Source organism: Beta vulgaris, chromosome 8 (assembly GCF_026745355.1).
Source record: "Beta vulgaris subsp. vulgaris cultivar EL10 chromosome 8, EL10.2, whole genome shotgun sequence".
In the NCBI taxonomy this organism is placed as follows: domain Eukaryota; kingdom Viridiplantae; phylum Streptophyta; class Magnoliopsida; order Caryophyllales; family Amaranthaceae; genus Beta; species Beta vulgaris.
The window spans coordinates 6,306,662-6,330,482 of record NC_079209.1 but is presented as its reverse complement, the minus strand read 5'-3'; the positions used below and the strand labels follow the sequence as shown (position 1 = coordinate 6,330,482).

Below are 23,821 nucleotides of genomic sequence, written 5' to 3'. Positions count from 1 at the left end.
TATATGTGACTAGCTTTCTATATACATGCGATGCGTACGTGGATTATTTTGACGACTATTTTTAAATTTTGTCTAAATGTAATTTAAAGGATGTTTATAATCATCATTAGTACTCATTAATAAATTATCATGTTGTATAAATGCAAAATATAAAAATTACTTGATGAATAAGTTCTTTCAATATGAAAGCAAAGAAAAAAGATTGTATTTGACGTTCAAAAATTGTGAGGCGGATTTAAATGTAAAATTCTATCGTCAAATCAAATTTGTGAAAGGTTTTCCTTTTTGTCTGAGTATTTTTGTTCTTTATGTCAATTTTTTTGAAGGTTTTTATGTCAAATTGTTTTATCATTGCTTAATTTGTGAGAAAATTTTGGTAACTTCTGTTTTGATTGCATATTACTATACGCTAGATTAAAAAATAACACATGTTAGGATGCATTGACATTGAATTAACATAATTATTGACCTTGTCATTAATTGGTAATGAGTATTGTAGACATATAATCGTGTCTAGCCATTTAATAATCCGATGATGAAACATACTGTGGTCTTAATGGTTCGATCCAAGGAAGAGAAGTCTTAAAAGCCATTCAAAACCCATTTCGAAAAGAGTTAAAGTCCTATTCTAAAGCCCAATTAATTATTCCTGATAGTTAAAACACGCCTACAAGTATACACGGAGGTTATATTACTGTAATTTTAAGTGAACACTACATATACCTGTTTTGGCTTATATAATAGATATGAGTTTTTTTAAAAAATAATCATTACATATTTCTCCTAAAAAGTAAAATGATAATATTATTTTGAATGACATAGATGAGAACTACGATTTGCAAAAAAATGAAAGGAAAAATTATACTAACTGACACACACGACAATTAGTGACCCCCGAAAATTAAAAAAAGATAAGATTATCCTCTTTGTTTTCTCGGTACTTTTATGGCTTGTTAATGGATGTTGGTATTGTTGTTGCATTTAAAAGTTTAGGTAGAATTGAAAATTATATGTCTTTGATTTTGTAATTGATTTGAAAATTGCTTTGGTTATGTTAATTTATTTTTCAATCATAAACTTCTCCTTCACTACAAATATTTTATGATAGTTTAATTTTAGCAATTTTGAACTTTCTTTGATATGCATAATTTAATTAGGAAGAGCTCTGATTGAGGAAAATCTTAATAAGTAATAATTTTAATTCAATTAAGGGTTAAAAAATCTTTTCATGAGGAGACACCGTAGTCCGTAACTTCTCTCTTGGCTTATATAATAAATATTTATAAAAATCGGGTGAAAATAATAATATACTCTTACTATGATCTACTTTCCTCCAAAATAGAGGAAATTGTATATTTAGTCTCCCTAGATAAATAAAGTTTTACTTTCCGTTAATATTTCACTTATTAGAAAACGGAGTTATATGAATGAAACAATTTTCTAAAAAATGTCACATCTTATATTCGACTAAATGACCCCTATGATGCTTACTAGTAAGATCAACAATGCTTACTATTAATATGTGCTCGAATGTTGCACCACGTGTCAAGTGTCAACTATCGTTGATTTGACTGCTATTATTGCACAAAATGATTGAAATTATGACATATTAGCTAATTTGTGCCAATTTGATTGCATATGGGGCATATATTGATCAATACTATATGTATCGATATCTACAAAGCTATAAGCGAAAAAAATTACATATTAAGATGGCCAGATCTAGTTAGAATGATGTAATTGTCGCTTAATCATGTCATATATACTTGAAAAAAATCTCTATGAGAATATAGTATATATAGTCATCATTTATCAAAATAATATGTAATTATTACATTAATTGACAAATATAATTAATTAATGTTACAAAAGAACATTTGTGGATAAGCTCTACAAATGCTCACCTAGGGACTTCATCGATTTGATTTAGGAAGTTATTACAAGACAAACTTCTTCAAAGCCAATATAATAGTAAACAATGAAATCAAGCTTCTAAGATAAGGCATTATTATTGTCCTATATAAGTGTGATGTTAACAATGCACAATAAATTGATTGCTTCATAAAACGGATTTAGAGCTATAAGTGGTGTAAATGGAATTGGCGAGTAAATTCTCCAAAATCCACGTGTGAAGGACACGTGCATACAAAATAGGGTATGAGCATCTCCCTTGTTTTCTCCCTCCACGTTGTTTGTCGCCCCATATTTATCGTATATTGTTCGTATTTATACGATATTTTTTCCTTCTCTCTCCCTCCTCTACTTTTTTGTCCTCCATAACTACCATCCCTCAGCCACCACTGCCAACACCCCCTTCAACCCCCACTTTGTATCCTCTAACAAGTAACAACCCCCGCCCCACCCTGCAACTCCCTTCTCTTCTCCCTTCGCCCCTGCCCTCCTCGTCTCTAACGCCCCTTCCCCTCCCCCCCCCCCCCTTCGCCCCTGCCCCCTCCCCCGCCCCTTCCCCCTCCCCATGCACCTCCGCACAGCAGCACCCCCACCCCTCCCAACCCTTTCCCTCACCCCGCAACACCACCTCTCTTCTCATCAAAATAAAAAAATCATTGTTATTTTCCGGTCTCACCATGGTTGATCGAAAAAATGTGGTTCCTCCATGGTGGAATCAATTTTTTTCGTTTCCACCAATCGAAAAAATGGTCGATTCTTGTTTCAAATTCATGCAAAAAAAATCGAAAATCCTAATATTTTTAAGGTAAAAAAATATACAACATACTTATAAAAATACGACGGTAAATAACAAGATCCATTTTCTTGAGTAAAATGAAATAATTTGCAAGCCACATATATTTACTAATTTACCATATGATGTTACCTGAAAATAAGCACGCATCTCAATTACTTTATTAAATAGACATTAGCCAATATAAGTGCATATAAAGCCAATATAATTGCAGTTTGAACCAAAAAAGATAATGACTATATAAATATAAGTACTTATGTACAATATGTACACATGTACTCCTAATATGGATGATTTTAAATTAAGGTGTTTATAACAAATATGCACACGTGTACTCATAATATGGATGATTTTAAATTAAGGTGGTTATAATAAATACAACTATGCAAATATAATGATCAAATATAATAATATCACCTTGACACATCAATTTTGGATGCACCTTTCTCAATGATCTCGAGTTCATAAATACATTTATGGAGTATATATAGACATATACTCTCTTGTTCTTAGCTTATAAAAATAAGTTTAATAAAGCAAAAATAAGCTTAATTAAACAAAAATAAGTTCAATAAAAATGATTTGAACAAAAATATATAAGTTCATAAAAAACAAGTTCAGAAAAAATAAGTTATGCTCAATAAATATAAGTTTATTTCAATAAAAATTTACTCCAAGTTTTAGCAAAAACACGTTCTATAAAAATAAATTCAGTAGCAAAGATGGGTCATCATGCTAGGGGCAAAGGTTCGGTGTACAGTTGGACTTTGGCCTAATCCAATACGATCTGAACAAAATTTTTCTATTTTTTTTAATCCAAATAGAAACCAAGTAGAGTTTGAATCTGATGTAATCAAATCTGAATTTTGAAACTCTAGATTGGATTTGATCTGAAAAATCGAGTTTTTAAAACTCTATTTTTTTATGAAATAAATTAAGTCTGACAAGCTAACAATAGCAGCCCGATAAATTTACAATTTACAAATTTATAATTCATTACAAACCCCATAGTCCAATAAACTAATAACAAAATCATAGTCCATAATTCATTACAATATAACGTAACAAAATACATGAGGTTAGTCCAAAAACACGTAATATAACAGGTCTAGTTCAACAAAAAAGAATACAACAACACTACTTAAGCACTTGAGCATTGAGGTTTTTTTTAAATAGTCAGTTAAACACTTAAACCCAATCTAAAATAAATAATACAAGGTATATTACTCAATTCAAATCCAATATAAACACAATATAAATTTGATCCAAATTACTTATTTGACTTCAAATGAATTATATTCCGATTTTTATCCGAATAACTTTCACCCTTATTGTGGACTTTCATGATGTTTGCTGTTATGTAAGTCAACCGAAGTGTAAGACTAACCGCTGATTCAGTTTGTAAAACTTAATCCCATTTGCATCAATAGAAGGACAAATCAATCCCCCAGATGTCTGTAATAATTAAGGACAGTGCTAAAATATCCATTATATATATATATTAATATATATATACCTTCCTCATTTCTCACCTGCCATTTTTAGGGCTTTTCTTGATACACTCTTGCTGCTTAACTCCATCAAGCAGTAGCAATTATTAGATGGGTCGTTCTCGCGCTCATTTTGATGAAGACCCAACTCAAAGGTCTCTTCTTTTCCCTTCTTCATATCACTTTGTCTTTCTTTTTTTTATATAATTTTTATCACCATGTTTTTTATTTGTAATCTACTAATTTGTAGTTGCCCCTTTCTGTTGAATTATCTTTTCTTGATATTATCTTTAATTTGTAATTGATAAAAAACCAATGAATTACAATTACCATTTTTCTAATTCTCTGGCCAAAATGTTTATTTTTTGTTTAATTATGTAATATTGGATTGGCCTTTTTTTTTTGTTTAATTATGAATCAAATGAATTCTTGCTGATGAATTATAATGCTGCTTTTTTTTTTTTGGTTCTTTGTACTAAATCATAGTAATTTGAAGGTTCATTTTTCATAAGTAAGTTAAAATGATTGAAAAGATGATTCCCTTATTTTCTTCACTTGAAAATATTGTGATCAATTGGCTATATAAAAGGGGAGTATAGTTTATTTTTACAATTCTGTCTTTGCAAGTTAATTACCCCTTTTTGTTCATGGTTGTCCTGGAAATTTGGATTATATATATGTAGTTTTTTTGCAGATCAAGGAGGAAAAAGAATGCCTCTAGTGGAGAAAACATAGAATCTGCTCTAGGAGGTATTTACTTTTGCCCAAAATATCTTAGTAAGCATGTCAATTATGATCTGTTAGCTGTGTGGGCAGCAGAAACGGGAATATTTTGTACTATGTTATTAGTATGCCATCACATTAATTTGTTAACAACTGGGAATTATTAACGGTTTAACGCTGTTTAAAATCACGAGGCATAGTCACCGGTGATCTGAAATTGTGATTATCCATAACCATATGACCGCGTCATCTTCTTGTGGTAAGATTTGACATTTGTAGGCAGATGCAATAGTGAAAATGATGTGTACATGTACTTGGAAAAATAAAATCCTCTGAGATACGACCTCTACGGCCTTCTTTAGCAATGTGCTGTTGGTAAACTCACTTGTCTTTTTTGATAGCGTCCGTTGTATTAAATGTTTTAGTCCACAGGTAGCATTGGCCCTTTTTTTTTGTAGATGTTTGGTCATATATGCTCTTAATACGCGAAGTATAGTTCTTTTTATAATAATTTGTTGGCCATTGGTTCTTCATATGCAACTTAGCCAAGATTTACGCAGAAGAGCTATTTAATTGAACAAAAGCTGCTTCACTTTTTCATCTGTTTGCTTTTGAGCCAATAAGCCGTTTATCAAACATATGATTGCGTATTAGCTATTCGACTGCATTAATAACCTAAAAGGCATAAGGCAACCGGAAAGCTGGTGACAAGCCATTTACCAAACAAGGCTCATATCTTAGAATAATCTACTTATCTATGCTGGTTGCTTGTTTTCTGTTGAGTCAGGTCAGGGGACAGGTGATGGAAAGAAGGCATTATACCATTGTAACTATTGCAACAAAGATATCAGTGGTCGTATACGTATCAAGTGTGCCATGTGTCCCGACTTTGACTTGTGCATAGAGTGTTTTTCAGTTGGAGCTGAAGTGACTCCTCACAAAAGCAATCACACTTACAGGGTTATGGTCAGTAAAGTCTTATTTATCAGGCACTCTCAAGTTCCATTTCCTCAATCCTCATTTATGCATATATTATGAATGACACATGCCGATTCTTTCTTTGAGCATAAGAGCTGATGTTGGGCTGCTGGTCACTTGTGTTGTGTATTAATGACAGGATAGTTTATCTTTTCCGCTGATTTCTCCTGATTGGAATGCAGATGAAGAGATACTGCTCTTGGAGGTGGTGAATTTTTCTGAGCTTTTTAGCCGAGTTATATAGATGTTGATTTACCATTGTTAAGGATAGAGAAATTAACAAGTGTGTGACCGCATTCTCTCATCTTTTATTTGTGTGCGTTTGTGTTTAAAGGGGCTTGAAATGTACGGTCTTGGAAACTGGGCAGAGGTTGCAGAGCATGTGGGTACTAAAAACAAAGAGCAGTGCATTAATCACTACAGAAGTGTATACTTGAACTCACCATTCTTTCCTCTCCCGGTATGAGATTATGATATAGAATACAGATCAAATTCAGCTTGTTCACCGTGACTCTTCTCTGGTGTTGTGTTGTAACGCTGCAGTGGTTTCATTTTACTTGTAGGACATGTCTCATGTTGTTGGGAAAAATCGGAATGAGCTTCTTGCAATGGCAAAGGAAAATAGTGAAGATAGAAAAGGTTTGTGCTATAACTTGTGAATCCTCCTCCTAATTTCATATGCTTGCTTTCTTGGTTATATAGTATAGCTCATTTATACGTTTGTGCTTCTAGCAATGTCTTTCATTATTTGTTTAAAGAATGGTGTCACAATGAATCTTTTCTCAAATTCAAGAATCAAGAAGATTAATTTTCATTGATTACTACATGAAACCATGTTACTGTGGTAAGGTCTTGAAAGTGATGCTGTGTGTTATTTATATAATCTATTGCCCTTATAGGAATCAATTAATCAAGATTCGGTCAATGATGGATAAAGATATTTTGACAGAGTTGTACTAAACTGCTAAGTTAAGAAGGAAATCATTGCTTCTCAGTAATTTGGGATTTATTGTCAGTAGTAAGATATTTATATATGTGACATAAAGGACTTGGACTAGTGATTTCTTTTTTTGTTACCTGAGTTTCAAGTCTCATATGCTCATCGGTCTTTTTCTTTTTTCAATATAGATACCAGAGAAAAGACAAGTAAGATGGCTTTTACCTCCACTGAATTGTGTGCTTATGACTCTTGCAGGATCAACTTTATTTGGTGATCACATTGTGAAAACAGAGCCTACATTTTCCCCTTCCAGAATCAAGTATGCATATTGTTCTTTATATTGTTTATTGCTAGCCTGTTACCACGGCTCATAGCTTTTCAATGTTTGACAGAGTTGAAGAATTGCAAAAGGGAGGTCTATCAGGCAGCCGCTTATTGTCTGTCCAAAATTCAGGTGAGTTATCTATTTCTTCCAACAGTCATCTGAAAGGCGGAAAATAAGTACCATTATTTAATAAGATTAAGACTCCTTAAAAAAGATAAAAAAAAGATTAAGATGCTAATATCATCCAAGAAATTCACCATGCCAAACTTATGTTGTTTAAAACTTGCGTAAAAAGGCTAATGTAGGTATGTGGTTCAAGTGTTCAACTTGGCTCTCATTTTTGAGAGTTTTGTCTGTTTAAAATCATATCTCATCCAGCTGTTGGATCTTCCTGCTTTGGTTAGAGTAATACGAGTATCTGGGAAGTGGGAATTGGAGTCTCTACTCTCTAGTAATAAAATAGCAACTTATGTCACTTACATGAAGATGGCCTGGCTTTAGCTTTAAAATGTGAATAAAGATATAATTTTGTAAGAAACATGGTCTAGGTAATGTTACGACTGCTTACAAAGGCCACCAAATAGCCCAATTGTTTAGATTCTACTCTCTCACATATTCCAGAATTTAAGTTAATTTTAGTTGTAAAGTGATCAATTCATTTGCTTAATCATGTGTTTCATATTGCCTTCAAAGTACAGATTCTCAGGTAAATCCTATTGGGAAGAAGCCTCCAAAGGAGGAAGAGTCCTCCTTGGTGAGTTTGAGCGGGTTCAGCCTCAAGCGCCGTGAATTTGACCCGGAGTATGATATCGACGCCGAGCAGCTGCTTGCAGAGATGGAATTCAAGGATGCTGATACTGAAGATGAACGTGAATTGAAGTTGAGAGTGCTGCGTATTTACTCAAAAAGGTAGGTCATTTGCTTCCTTATATCTTCAGGTATTTTCCATGAGTGGATTGGTCTCAGATTTGTTAGCAAACTGGTGGAAAATTCATGTGTGCACTACTTTATTTTGTAGGTAATACTCTGTCTGATTTCAGAACATCAGATGGCACTGTTGTCAATAATTGCTTGTTTATATCACTCGGTCAATTTCATCCATGGATAGTTCCAGTACATGTTGAGCCATGTTATGGTGATACTAATGAGTAATGAGGTTGATATACTAATTGAGAGTATATCTACGAGGAAGCAATTTATAGGGAGGGCATATATATATGTATGGGCAGGATCACATGAGAATGCTCTTTACATGAGAAATGAAAACGAATCTCAACCACACAATTGGATTAGAGTTACAACACTTGTTCATTAGAGTATACCCCAAAAAACTTCGAGCCCAAAAGAAAAAAATAATTTTATTCGAATTCTTTTTCTTTTTAATATTGTTTTTTTGGAGTTACATCACGTTTTCATTAGAGTTATATCACTTGTTCATTAGAGTTGTATCACATAAAATCCATTCTCATTTCTCATGTAAGTATGCATTCTCATATGAACTCACTTCTATCTATCTATATATATATCACAATGCTTACTGGAAGGTTTTGGAAAGAGTGGAGTGAAAAATAAACAATGAATACGACACTATAAATATAACTTTCTGATAATAGCATCTATGATGTAAGAAAATTTTACTGAACCAGCAAATATAGCTCTTTATGCTTAGATGCAGTAATGGAGTCTGCAAACCTAAATGCCAAGCTATCTTAATACAAGCTGGTTCTGTTGCTTGATTATGCTTAAAGCTTAATCACATACCAATTACTCTATCAGACATCTCAAAATCTCTTACCGAACATGTCTACTGTCATCTACCCTCAATCTTAATTTGTCCCTCACATTCTGAGTGTACAAATAACCAAGTATATAGTTTTGTTGATGCTCCACTCTCCATCTGAGCTTGTATGTTTAGGGGACGTACCAGACCTACTAGAGAAGTTTATCTTAAAGCAAAAACATTATCTGGATTGTAGCTTTTTAAGTACTTGCCATCTGTATTGTTGGTTACAACTATTCTATGCTATTCCCTCCATCCCATAATTAGTTTCAGACTTGGAATTGGAACAGGTACTAGAGAGGAAAAGAATTAATATTGAAAGAGAAAGTGCAGGGAAGTGAGAGAAACATATTATTGGGATGGTGAAAGAAAAAGGAGAAGTAAATGTTGAAGCGGATGTGTCGAGTTTTTTCTGGGACACCCCAAAGTGTCAATTTTTTTTTGGACAGGAGAAAAATTTATATGAATCATTTGTGTCCCCTGAAAGTTGCTCAGATTCAGATCATGTGATGGTCCGTAGCACTAGCACCAAAAGGAACTTATAAATTTTAACAACTTACTTTAAACCCTATCAAAACTCTGTTATACATGTCAATTTAGTTCCTGATTGAACTTTACTTTGGTTTGGTGGGTGGGGCAGATAAAATATTCTTAATGCAGGAAGTTATTGATTTTTGTCTGTGCAGGCTTGATGAGAGAAATAGAAGAAAGGATTTCATCCTTGAAAGAAATTTGCTTTATCCTAGTCCTTTTGAGAAGGACTTGTCCCCTGAAGAGAAGACAATATGTCGTCGCTATGATCCATTTATGCGGTTCCATTCTAAGGAAGAGCATGAAGATATGCTACAGTCTGTCATTGCAGAACACCGAACTCGCAAGCGAATTCTGGAACTTGAGGTGAAGTAAATCCCTTCTAGCTGCATGATTAACTAGAGGAGTTGACCTCAGCTATATAGATTACGTCATACCTTTAAGCTTAAAGTCAAGTCATGCTTGGTTTTGATTTTTTATGTTTGACTTAAAGCTATGGGGCCTTGGGAGTTCAAGCTCCGGCTTGACTTTAAAGACAAAAGACTTGATGGGTTCAGCTTGCCATTTGTATTCTTTTGTTTCTTTGATGGAAATTATGTTATTATAAAACAAAAAAAAGTTGCAATTACTCTATGCAAAAGATAAGGTACTTGATACACAATGGCAAAAACCTATAGTTCTATCCATTAGAGATGACAGAAAATGAATAAATAAATAATATTTGATTGAAGCCTTGGTTTTGGCTAGGGTGAACAAATTCCGGAAACTTAAGGTCCATGTTGCCATTTTCCTCTCTAATTCTTCTCGGACAAGCCTGTGATAAATTGGCTCCTCAACATGAACAACATTACTACACCACCTCGTCCCCAGAGACTTTCTGGTTCATCCTTGATATGTAATGCAATGCTATCTGGTACTTGACTGTTAATAAGAAGTGGAGACAGTGGAATGAACTATTTTGATTTACTCCATTATAATCCAAAGCTTTGGAATTTTGTCCCGTATCGAAATGACAAATCAAATATTATGTATCTGCAGCTACTGTGAAGAACTTCGAAAGTCAATCAAGCTTAGCCTTTTGTATATGCAAATATGGATTCTTCATACTAAAAATCACCTCTGCTTTTATTCATTCAGAACCTATAAGGCTATAAGCTAAGGAGCTAACAACGACCGCTGCATTTTTTCTTTTCACGCTTGTTGATTGAAAATTTGGGTTGCTTCCCCCATTGTACTACTTGAAGCCACTGTAATCCAAGGGAAGTAAATGTATAAAATTTGTATGCTTATCCATGATAAAAGAGATGGTAGCATGTTTGTTTAGTTTGTTCAATGGGAAGTGGGAATGTGAGATAGGAATGGAAATTGTGGGAATGGGGAATGAGAAATAGGATTGGGAGTGAGGATGGGAATAGGAGTCGCAAACTGGGAATGAAAATCAAAAATAGGAAAACGTGAATGGGAACTGGGAATTGTAGGAACGCGAAAGGTAACAAAGATCAAAACCCATTTTCTTGGTTTATGAATGGCCATATGCATTATGCCATATCTCTATCAGCAGCCACTTCATCGATACGCAGGCAGCTTTGGCAGAATGAGAAAGTATGATGTTAGAGAGAATCTGTGATGTGCAGGCTCCAGATCTGCATGTGAAAGATTTTACTTTATTTTCAATGATAAATCTTGGTTCATGCATCCAACCTCATCCTATTAGGATTCAGGCTTTGACATTGTTCTTGTCACTAGCATGATACTCTAAGCCTTCTAGGACTTATATTCTGGAAAGAAATGGATGGCTGATTTTGGGTGCTTATGGGGACACTCGAATCATTTATTAAGTCTCAGATTATTGTTCTCCGATTAATTTTTTATGATATCTTGTTCAATTAAACATTGTCGCCTCTGATGAACTACAGGAGGCTCGAGCCGCTGGTTGCCGTACATCTGCTGAGGCAGATAAATACTTTGAGCTAAAGAGGAAAAGGGAAGCTGAAGCAATTGCCCGTAGAGCAAACGAGGCTACTCAACTTGGTCCAGCCAGTCAAATGGGTCAAAATACTGCTATGGCTTCTGAAGCTGGGAAAGATCCAGTTTCGCTAATACATGGTCAGGGACAGGCTACTTTCATCTCTGCTAATGACCTAGATATAGGGAGATATCCGGGTGAAGAATTGCTTTCTGAAGCTGTAAGTTGTCTTTTTTCTGTCTTTCTATTGCCTTTACCTCATGCTCCGGAATATGACCGGAAAAGAAAGACTTTACTCTATTTATACCCGTTTTCTGGTACATCATAGTCTTAAATCTCTGTTTTTACTCTGCAAAATCTAACTACTATAATTTTGTCAATACCTTGTTAGGAGAAACAACTCTGCCATGAAACTAAGATCCCCCCGCATCTGTATCTGAAGATGCAGGAGACAATATCTGTTAAAATCTTCAGTGGCAATGTGACTAGTAATTTGGACGCTCACAGCCTGTTTGATATTGAACCCGAAAAAATTGACCGTATATATGATATGCTCATACGGAAGGGTATTGCTCCCCCATGAGGGAATGAGATCATTTCTTCATGCTGGGAACTTCAGAATGCAGTACATTCACCACAGGCTGTTTGCAACTGTTGCAAATCAGACTTTAGAATACAAAACTGTGCTTTCCAAGATCACAGGGGATGGCAACTTGACAAATAAGCTCCAGAAAGTTATATTGGGGGACACAAGATGAGATGATGATGATGAGACATGATTTAGATTCCCTGTAGAAAATAATGTAAAAAGAATGTGTATAAATGGCGCAGTGTGAGCAATTATCCCAATATTCAATGTATGTTTACATAGTTAGTGTTTACATAGAATGGGGGACACTAGGATGTATTGTACTTTTTCTGAAATTTCTCACAATTTTGTAGCTTGTACTAGTATGAATCTGCCTCTTGAATATTATCTCATGATGTGTTTCTTGTATATTATCTCATGCCTGCTGTATATTATCTCATGCACCTGACAGCACTGAAAATGTCATGTTGGCCACACTTGCAACTCTTTAACAAATGCATGCAGTGATGGTTGCCATGTACTAGTATAAAAATATAAGAGAAACAGTTGAAAACACTAAAATGGCATATACTTGCTACATTTAATATATAACTTTGAGTGCTCATGAAATTAGGCTACTACAGCAATGAATTTCAACATAAAAACCTTTTCATTATAAACAAGTATAATGAGCAACAAAATAATGGGCTGTTTTAATTTCTTTCAGCAAAGTACTTGACCCAGACCCATTTCTGTCAATACACCTTCTATATACACCACCTCAATAATCTGTACCTAAAAAATTTTCCGAGCCATCCTCAGTATCCTCCGAGCTCCTACATCTTTCTGTTATGTACAAAATTATGCTACTCACAATCACATTATAATAAATGCTTCATCCGACTGAGGCTTCCACAGACTGCACTTGTGCATATTGTAATCTGCCAAATTCAAAATCCTCTTCAATGCTTAACCTGTCATCTTCAGCAAAGTTTTTTACATCACAGCCTGCAAGATCCTTGACTAGTTGCTTGCCAACCTCAATATCAAAATTGTCCTTTTCGTTGAAACAGCTCTGGCATCCCGTGCTAATCTCCAGACTTGTAAGAGCAGATTCATGTGTAGCTGCAACAGGTGCATCTCGTTTGTCTTCTTCAAATTCTACAACTTCTGATATAGGAGGCATAGCAAAATCCAATAAGCGTGAATTTGACTTCGCTGAGATGCAGGAGAGTATATCAGGCCTTGTCTTTGCATTAACCCATGAACCATGAACCCAATCTTTGGCTGTCCTTACATGCGATCTATCAACCGTCACATATCTGTCTTCACCTGATAACAAAGAATGCATCCTTCAGTTACAAGGCATCTTGGTTAGATTAAAACACAAGCTAAAAAGACCCAATGAAAATGAACTTTGAAAACAAATCAAGCTCAAGTGCAATAACTTCAAAAAATGTGTTGATTTCAAGAGCCATGCAGCCTCTTTTATATGCAAATGTGGATTCTGACTACAGAATTTGCCTCTGATTCTTCATTGAGAAACTCAAAGTTAAGGAACCAAAGACGACTTCTGCATTATTCCTTCTCACACTTCAATATCAGAAGGCATGAAGCCAAAGTAATTTAAAGCAAAAAACGGTTAAAGTACATATGCATATCTGTGACGAAACTGATGGTAGCATGTTGGTTCATCTTGATCAATGGGGATCGGGAACGAGAACAGGGAATAATTGGAATGGATATGGGGAATGGGAATAGGTAATGACGTGAATGGGAATGTGGAATGATGGGAACGAAAATAGGTGATAATGGGAATGGTAACAATATTCAAAACCCAGTTTTCTTGGTGTTTCAAGTACCAAGATGTAACTAGGTTCCCCCTGTTGCATTTACAATCAATACTAAACGAATACCCGGACCGGGCGCAGCTTAAGGGTGACCAATATTCGAAATCGAGGCATCAAGTTTGTGATGACAAAAATTTCCTTTAAATAAGGAGGATCCTTATTGTCCCTGTATCTATCTCCTTGACTCCTTTATCCCATGATCATACAAATGAGTATGGTAGTACGCAAAACAGTGATCTTAATCATAGAGTGACCTTTTATTAACAGACAAGGAGGGAAAAGAATATAGGTGTGGAAGGATGCTTGGATTCCGGGCTCTCAGTCGCGGAAAGTGCTCTCTCCGCGCGCGCGGGGGGGGGGGGGGGGGGGAGCATTGATTTAAAAGTGTTGATTGACCCGATCACGAGATCATGGAATGAGGTCCTGCTCTCTCAACTCTTTCTCCCTTTTCAAGTTGATAGAATTTTGAGTATTCCTTTAAGCCACAGGCTCCCGGAAGATATGTTATGTTGGATCTAGAGAAGACTGGATTATATTCGGTTAAGTCGGCTTATCATGCTATTGTTAATGATGCGTGGTCGATGAGAGAGGAGTCGACTTCTTCGGTGAATGAACTGTGGAATATGATTTGGAGTGCGGATGTTTTGCCTAGAGTCAAGATCTTTGCATGGCGGGCTTGTCTGGAAGCTCTTCCAAATCGGCTTGGTCTGAGTCGTAGATTGCAGCATTTACCGTCGGAGTGTGGTATTTGTGGGGGCGACAGCTGAGTCGGGAATGCACGCCCTCTTTTCTTGTGGGTTAGGGCAGAGTATTTGGGCGGAGTATGGGGGAGAGATAGCGGTTCCTAGGGGGTGTTCTACTATTGCAGATTGGTGGAGTTATGTGTTCAAAGATATGAGTACCGAAGAAGTGGAGAAGTTTCTTGCTGTTTGTTGGGCCATCTGGACTGTGCGGTGTAAGGCCACGATGGAGGCGGAGTATGTGGCGCCTGCCTCAACCTGCACTTATGCTATGCGAATATGGAGGGAAGTGAAGGAGGCCAAATCATGCACGGCTCGTGCTGATTCGAGGATGGAGGTCCCTTATGCGACGAAGTGGAGCAAACCGGAGCCGGGCTGGGTGAAACGTAATGTAGACGTTGGTGTTATTGGGACGATGGGCGTTGGTGTGGGGGTCGTGTGTAGGGACGCTGAAGGTGAGGTGCTTGCGTGTGTGGTGGTGCAGAGACGAGTGAGTTGAATGACTCGTGTGGCCGAAGCTCGTGCAGTGTTGGAAGGTGTGCGCCTTGCCAAGCTATTGGGCTTTCGCAAGCTAGTGATCGAGAGCGATTGTTTACAAGTGATATAGGCTCTCCAGCTGAAGTCGTCAAGAGCTAGTGACTTTTATTTACTCATTGAGGATATTTTGGAGTATGTTAATTATATTGATGTTGTAGTGTGGTCTTTTGTTAAGCGTTCTGGCAATAGGCTAGCTCATACTCTTGCTTATCTCCAACCTATGGAGTTTGGCTGTAGACGTTGGGTTGATTCTTTCCCGGACATTGTTTCCAGTGTTGCTGCTTCTGATTTATTAATATAGTTCCTCTTTTGAGGTTCCCTTCAAAAAAAAAAAACAGACAAGGAGGCTCTATTGACTATTATATAGCACCATTCATGGTCAATAACATATACAATAATCTTTGTTCATGATATCTCTGGAAGTAATACGTGTCACAAAGGTAAAACTCAGCAGATAGATTCTAACCTGTCGACCAAGACAGAGAAGGAGAAAGACAGGCAGATATATGGAGAAGAGTAAGATGGTAGTCTTGTGTTGATCTAATGGTAAATACTAAATATTAGGATGGTGCCCAAGTTGAACAAACTAACATATAGCACACAGTCAGGAAATTACAATGGAAGGCAGTGAAGAAAAAAGTTCCTGAGGTAAAAATGGTATAGAGAGAGAAATAGGTCCCCAGTCAACTATTTCGTTCTGCTTTGCTATACTTCCAACAAATCATAATCTATTGGCTTAGACAGGCCTACTACGACAGAAATTTCATCAAGTAGCGCAAGCGCCTCACAGTGAGTATTCAGGGTTGTGCTTATGCAGGGATACAAAGGGAGGAGAGTATAAAATTGATGGATCAAGGGAGTTGGGATATAGATAGATCAACAGGTCAAATGTTTCTTTAGGCTTTTGATTGCAAGATATGCTATCATTGTGAAGCATGTTACACTGAATGTGTAGAAATCAGATTTCCCAAAATCCAACACCAGTTACACCCCCCCACCACCGCCCCAAAATTAACCCCTCTAGTTTCCCTTCAGCCTCCAAGTACCAAGAAACAGAAAGCGAATAAAAGAGCGGCACCTAGCCATCTAACCACCAAGGTACCCTTACTTTTAGCAGACAGCAGCCACGGCAACCAGGCAAATTGAACTAGTATCTATGTCAAGGAAGACAATTGTTATCGAGATCCTAGCCTTGCTAGTAGCCTCTTATAGGTGAGTATTCTTCGTTTTCTTTGCCTTCTTCAGAATATTGACTACCTAATGTCTCACACTTGGTCCATGATATGAATCAAGGTTCATACTTGGCTTCTACAAGAAGCATGGAATGGGTTTCGCATGACACAATGTCTAATGTTTTACCTATCATTTACGTAGCTTTCTTAGGATCCACATGGTTTTACCTTACTCCTAAAGTAAGGAATTTACATGTCGCGAGTTGTTAGTTTCTTAGTATAGTTAATATTCAAGTATGTAGTATAGTGTCATGCACTAGCTTTAGCGATTTTCCAGATTTCAAAAGTGCTAATTTATCCAATCTATATCAGGTCTTAAGAAGACGTTTCAATTGTTTAATTTCTTTACTTCCAGAACTCATGACATATCAGTATAGACCTCAGCAGCCAAACCTCCAAAAGCACCAGATATGCTTATATGCGTTGACAAAAACCTTGCTACTATAGAACTAAATTTATGTAGCTATACCACTGAAAGAATGACGAAAAAGTAGATGAGCCAGAAGAGTATAAATGTCTAATACCACAGTCAAGGACCCAGCTGCAAAAGTTTTGCCTTCAGGAGGCGGAAATGCAAAAGACGAAGTAGATCCAGAGAACAGACATAGGCAATCAAAACATACATGGATGACTGCACTAAATTGCTGCCACACGTGTCGCCACAGAACCACCTCAATCTTATTTACCTCATAATGCAATATCGCAAAGTTGAAAAATCAACATCATGATCATCACCCATCAATCTCCAGCTTTATTAAAGCTAGTACATGATTTTCCAGACTCTAGTACTCTGACAATTATATAAGGAATTGTCTTCTAGGGATACCAAAAACAATAAGTACCTAACTACCTATTCTCTTTTGACTTACATAGAATCATCACCTTTTAACTCTGATAGTTGCACAGGAAAACACCACATTCAAAGCATATAGGGAATTTTTTTTTTTTGGGGGGGAGGGGACCAATCAGGTTTAGTGTAGTCAACTCGACCTGAAGCCGCAGATAGGCAAGGTTCTATCTGCAGATATTCAACTCTTTACAACTTATATGGATCTAATGTTGAAAACTCGTATACACTTGTAGAGTTTAAGCATTAGAGCAATTTCCACACCATGGTTCCAGTGAAAAAACTATTTAGGAGGGAGGGAAGATATCGGGTGAGGAAGGGGTGGGGGGGGGGTTGGAGCATACCAGGGAAGTAAATTTGCAGGTGATCAGTTCCAGATACATTAATTTTGATCACGACCCCTTCCCACCAGCCATCATACCACCAAACATCCACTGCTGCTCCGACCTCAAGAATGCAGTCACCAGGGTCTTTTGGTGGACGTGGACGGGTTGTGAGACGGCCAGAGCATCTCAGACCCAATTTATCAGGAGCTGCCACTCTACATGAAGCAACCCACTCCTGGCACAAACACAAAAGATATCTTCTGATTCATGTCTCTATAGAAACCAAAGGCTACATATAGTCAACATACGGCAAAAAATGAGCAACTAGCTAACTTCACCATTACAATTGCAGTGCAGGGCCCAAACAAGAGCATGTTAAAAACACGTGCAAGCCACTGGTCAAAAAGCATGATTATGCAACAAACTTGCATAAAATCACCGGACTTCGTTGCTCTTCATTTATTTCAATTCAGAAATATATCGACTATAAAGCCTAAGCATCTAGCAAGTCTGGAGTAATGTTACCACCACAAGGGACCCCCGTTTTTTTGGGGTAGGGGGGTTAAAGCAATTAACAGGTTAGTACTTCAGTTATTAGATTAATGGATAATATTTTGTCTCTGTCCTTCATGGCAAATTCAATTTTCATCAACAGGTTATATATAAGTGCTTCCAAATAAAAACAGGGCTATTACCTGCAAATTTCCAGAATCGTCCGCATCCTCCAAATCATCATACTGAACTTTCAATTGCTTCCTAGAGATCTCAATGACCTTGCATCTGAACCAACATCCCCGGATGCCACTATCTTGACAAAGCAGTTCTATATCATCGTTGATCTTAAATGAAGCCGGAGCCTCATAATTACTTCCTAAGGTTTTTCCATTCTTCAATATTCTCCCAGCTAACTTTATTTTCAGCTTTGGATACGATGATGCAGATTTTGTTATTCGACCCCCTAATGCCGAAGGACTTGTCTCAGCTCTACATAGATTTTGTTTACTGCCCAGCCTTACACTATTCCTTACTTTGACATCTCTGATTCTCCCCTCATCAAGTCTCTTTCTTTTACAACCTTGTCTAATACCATCCTTTATGGAGGGATTTCCCGGTTGATCCTCACTAAATTTAATCCCCTTGGATTTCCTTTCAGAGTAAAGAAGATGATCTATACAAGACAAAACAGCTTGATTACGATAACCCTGCAATTTGCTTATAGTGAAAGGCCTGATCTGATCATTTTTGAACTGTCTGAAGCATAGATGTACCCTACACAAGATAGACTGCGGAAGAATGGTCACACATTGCTCATAATGTTTGGGAGTTAAAATAGCAGCAGGTCCATAAATGCACTCTGCATTGATCACTTGGGCATGAGGTGTAATAAATACTTCTCTAGGGTGCGCATCCATTTGAGACTCTAAATTAATGACTTCCTCGTCACGATAAAACCAACGCACTTTTACCTTCTTTTGCCTCTTTTTATCCTCATATATGTCTTCTAAGTAACCAAGGTAATTATTTCCTTCTGCAGCCGTGATAAACACAAAGGAATGTACCTGCATGAGAAACTGAAGGTGTCAGTCCAAAGATTGCAAATGTTACTGCAGGAAGACAAAATCCACGATAGATGCTTACAGAAATAGTAATCCCTGCTCGAATAAAGGAAGGATAATGCATAAGTTGTTTGGAGCAAGTCCAACCCACCCCACTCCACAATATATTAGAAATTTGTGCCTTCAACTTTCTAGGAAGCTGTACAAGCAAGAGATCAGCAAAATTAGCAACAGTCAGAAAGGAAGGGACACATATCACAATAATCATGAGTCAAATTCATTAAAACAGAGAAAGGGGAATCTATCATAATCATGAGTTAAACTCATTAAAAAAAGAGAAAGACAAGTACCATCACAGGGGAATGAGAGATAAGAGAACCACTGGGTCTACGTATCCGATCATGAACGGACTTCACAAGACCACAAGCTAACGATTCTGACAAAAATATCAAGATTTCTTAGTGAGCATCTCTTGCAAATAGTATAACATAAGACGTAACAGAACAAGTCATACAGCCAAATCACTCTGAAAACACCAAAAATAACTCCCAATCCATTGAATAAGACAGAAAACATCAAGGTAGTTGCCTAATTAGTGCCATCCAATAGTTTATATATATATGTAGATAGATAGATAGATAGATAGAGAGAGAGAGAGAGAGAGATAGAGAGAGAGAGAGAGAAAGAGAGAGAGAGAGGAAAAACAAGTTCAAAATGTACATGTGAGTGAAACACTGGAAGTTAACGTAATGATCTATAAATAGAGAAACATTGTTCACAATAAGAAAGGGGTACCGATAACATCGTGACACAGAGGAAGTGGTAACAAGTCATCGAGATGTGAGAATCTAGAGGATTTAGAAGCCTATTACAGCATGAAACAAATATAAGTGCTTAGATGAGAAGCGAACATAGAGGGCAGATGATATGCAGTAATAAATAATTCAAAAGTAGCAATTGCTACAATAAGAAAGGGGGTACTGATGCATCTTGACAAAGAGGGGAGGAATTGATTTTAGTCGATGAGTCATGAAATTCCAGAAGACTAGATACCTATCACAGTATTGGAACAATTATACATAGTGCATTGGACTGCATTGCCAAGTTAATCATAAGTGCTTTGATAAGAAGACAACACAGAGGGCATGATGTGCAGTTATAAACAATGTACCCATGAAGCACAAAAAGAATATTGTTCAACATGGTTAATAACCAAAGTAGTAACACATTCCTATCTTTGAGTAATGAATTGTCCTTAAGAGATAAGTGCAAAGTCCAATTAATAACATTAATAAAGATGAACTGGTGCATCCCATACAATATTTCAGAAAGAAAAAAAATGGACACAATGAATCTTAGAGTTAAATATACAGCTTTAGAGAGAGCAAACTTGCAACTAAAAACATGTAATTATGAATGTGAATATGCCAAAGATTACTATGGCATACTCCAAATTAATCTTTGCCTTCCCTTCTTCATTTCTTTTTCATATCTTTATTGTCTGCGGGAGGGGTGGTTGAAGGAGACATTAGATGGAAGCATCTTTGCCTTTCCCTTCTTCATTTTCATATAATGACATAATGTATCACCAAAACAAGATAATGTGATTATTAAAATAATAATAAAAACCATAATAAGCTGACAGGCTTTGAATACTAGAGGTTATCACATTGTCTGCATAAGAGTACATCAGACAGACAGACTAAGCATGTGACACTATTGACTATACCATGATCTGGATGCACCCACCAACAGCACCAGCATGCAATGGACAAGAAGCAACATTGACAAAGCAACGCAGCAGCAGCAACAGCAACAGCCATAGGCATGTGCAGAGCTTAAATGTGTCACATGTAGTGTGCATTTTGGGCGTGTGAGATGAAAGTGTTTGCTAAAACCAGGTTAGAAGATATATTCTAAATCTGTTAGGATGTCTCATATCATTTATTTTGTTTCCTTATTAATTTATCATAATAACCACAATGTTTACTAGCCCATTAAGTAGGTTTTAGAGTGGAAAAAATGTGATTTTCTGTTCCCAGTGAGATTACGTTTTCAGTTTCTAAGTTACATGAGGAATTCTATACTTCGATTTCATTCTAAAATTGTGACACCATGCCCCTACACATTTGACATATTGTGCACACATTTTTTTAGAGCTGAGTTTCTGATAAAAATTTGAATTTCTGATTATCCACGCAAGTTGACAGAATTTCCATCAACTTTAGTGAATCCCAAACCTGGCAAAGCTACATCTTATCATAAGGAGTATAAAATAGCTTGCGTGAGAGGGTAATTATAGATAAAAGACAAAAGAGGAAATTTTTAAAAAAGTTCGCCAAGCTTTAGCTTTGCAATGCCAACCATTACAGTAATATACTAGATAACGTCAGTGTATTTTACGAGAATACTGAGCTTTCTGAGTCATACACTGATCACTGAACAGCATAATTGGAAACAAATTCCAGATCCTAACTTATACAATTAACTTTTAGGGTTGATTTGTTTGGAAACTCTTAGCTTATATATTTTTCCTTCAACTTTCTAGTGAATATTTGATCTTAGGTTGATACGCGTGCACAATTTCCCTCTCCATCCACTCACCTTATCTTCTCTGGTCCTTCTAACAGCTTACAGTTCCCATAGGTTATATGCCCGTCAAGGAAATGGAAATTCAAATGCAGATACTGTATGCATATAATTAGTTCTTCTCTATCATGCCAACAGGAAAAAAAAAAAAGGAATGGTACGTCAAAGTCCAGTAAAAGCCAACAGCTTGTTTGGTAAGAAGTCATAAATCAAAGGAGCAGTGATCAGTCTGTGCATACACTTGTATAGAACATTCCTTAGATGTCCATAATGCATTTCCAGCATCAAGAAAAATCAACGTCTTTACCACTCATACACTTCTAGGATAAAAAATTGAGAAGGTAGTATAGTATTAAAAGAAAAAATATTGAATGTGCTAGTGGAAAATTAGATGCAAAATCATTAACAATTTCTTCAGAGTCTTGTGTCAAACCAGCAATAAAGCCTGCCTAGGTAGGGTAAGAAGTAAAACATATAAAAGGGAACCTACACCATTGAAAGCTTCAACCCCCCCCCCCTCCCCCCGGAAGGAGACATGACATAAGTGTACATCTCTAATCGTCCAACTCATCAAACACAATAGATAAAGCATGATCAAAACAAGCCCATATCTTTCATTCCCATTAAATCGATCGACCCATTCGTTTGGGAGCGGGGAAGTCTATAATTTGATGCAAATAAACCCTAATAATCCGAAAACAAAAAAAATCCATACAGTTGCAGTACATTAGCATGAAGACTCACCCAACCGCGACTGATGCTTGGCGACTAGCTTAGTAAGCCAGTCTATGACCTCTCTTCGAGACCGCCACTTGGTGGCAAAATTAACATTACTAAAAGATCCATAGTCCATTACAAAACCCTCAGAAACAACATAAGTCATGTGTCTTACACTCCTCTCAGTGCCTTCAACAGCGAGCACCGAGTTCCCAAAAGAGTCAGTTATAAAATAGTGAACTACACGATTGCCTCGTTCCTGTGAAATAATCCGTTCTTCCCATGACACAAAACCCTCATCTTCAGTCAACATCCTGATTAAAATCACACCCACAAACTTTCAAACATTGAATAAAATTTCATACCTAGAAAATTTTGCAGGACATCAGCTACTATACAGGTGAATTTATCATGGGAAAACTATGAAACGTTCAAATTTTTCTTTAAAATAAACAACAAACAGTATGAAATTTATACCCAGGATAGTAATAGTAATGTAAACTGCAATGCGAGTAAAACCCAGATATAATATATTCATCTATAATTAATAACTGAAGAAAAACCCAGAAAAAAAGAAAGATGGAGAAGTAAGTACCTGAAGAAGAGAAGCGGGTGAAGAAGACAGAAGTGTGAAAGAGAGAAAGTGGAGGAGAGAGAAAATCAGAAAAAAGGAGGAATTAAGAGGAGATTTGAAAGAGAGAAAATGAAGTGATGTGCCATTTAATAAAAAAGAGAGAAACTTTACGGCGAGAGATGAGAGAGAGATAGAAGAGAATTGCGCCGCCAGTTGCAGGGATTGAAGTTGAACCTTGTTGCTGTTGCTGTTGCTGTTGCTGGTTGTGTAGTGGTGGACTGGTGGTGTGGTGTGGTGTGGGTGTGCTCACCTTTTCAAGAGGCCATATTTGAGATTTAGCAACACAATTTTTTTTAATAATAAATTATAAATGCTTATTTTAAGACAGGAGAAGTATTTTATGTGAATTTTTTTGGTAAATAAAATGAAGGAAATTATAAGAATAAAATAAAAATGTGGTTTTTGATAATATTTTTTCTTGTATTGAAATTTTATTTAATTCACATTGAAAATTATTGACTTTTGTCTGTTTATGATGAAGTTACTGATTGTATAAGAACTTTTTTATGATGAAGTTACGGATTTTTATTAATCAAGCTAATTCAGTAATCAATTTTCAATAAATTAAATTCTATTTGAAGAGAAGGGGATTTCAGGGATTTGTTTGTACAAAACTTTCTTCTTCCCAGAGTTATTAACTACAAGGGCTATATTAATTTAGCATTAGTGTAGTGCTAATTTATTAGAGAATATTTGATACCAACTGCTCTTCTTGGCAAAGAGTGTTTGCTCTATTGTCACTTGCTTTTATCTTCGGGAGTGAAACTTCGGGAATAGGTGCTAAGGGA

At 36.4% G+C, this 23,821-nt stretch overlaps 2 protein-coding genes across 5 annotated transcripts; one reads left to right on the top strand and one right to left on the bottom strand.

The window, feature by feature from the left end:
- The first annotated feature begins 4,170 nt into the window (after positions 1 to 4,170).
- LOC104900817 (transcriptional adapter ADA2b) lies at positions 4,171 to 12,434 on the top strand. Its single transcript, XM_010688338.4, has 12 exons — positions 4,171 to 4,349; positions 4,889 to 4,944; positions 5,705 to 5,883; positions 6,035 to 6,100; positions 6,230 to 6,355; positions 6,459 to 6,534; positions 7,091 to 7,154; positions 7,228 to 7,289; positions 7,859 to 8,069; positions 9,627 to 9,837; positions 11,388 to 11,657; positions 11,829 to 12,434. Exons 1-12 carry the CDS (start codon positions 4,306 to 4,308, stop codon positions 12,018 to 12,020), a joined length of 1,557 nt encoding a protein of 518 aa, XP_010686640.1. The 5' UTR covers positions 4,171 to 4,305; the 3' UTR covers positions 12,021 to 12,434.
- Positions 12,435 to 12,656: 222 nt separating this feature from the next.
- On the bottom strand, positions 12,657 to 23,308 carry LOC104900816 (hypothetical protein). Of its 4 annotated transcripts, none has more exons than XM_010688337.4 (7): positions 22,995 to 23,303; positions 22,427 to 22,713; positions 19,444 to 19,529; positions 19,176 to 19,292; positions 18,233 to 19,096; positions 17,556 to 17,772; positions 12,657 to 13,337 (listed from the first exon to the last, which is right to left on the bottom strand). In XM_010688337.4, the coding sequence occupies exons 2-7, from the start codon at positions 22,710 to 22,712 to the stop codon at positions 12,901 to 12,903; spliced, it is 2,007 nt and encodes a 668-aa protein (XP_010686639.1). In that variant the 5' UTR covers position 22,713; positions 22,995 to 23,303; the 3' UTR covers positions 12,657 to 12,900. The 4 variants fall into 4 exon arrangements, with proteins under 4 accessions (XP_010686639.1, XP_019106693.1, XP_057247250.1 ...); XM_019251148.3 differs by having other exon boundaries at positions 23,145 to 23,302; XM_057391268.1 differs by having other exon boundaries at positions 13,181 to 13,357; positions 22,995 to 23,308.
- Between the last annotated feature and the right edge of the window lie 513 nt (positions 23,309 to 23,821).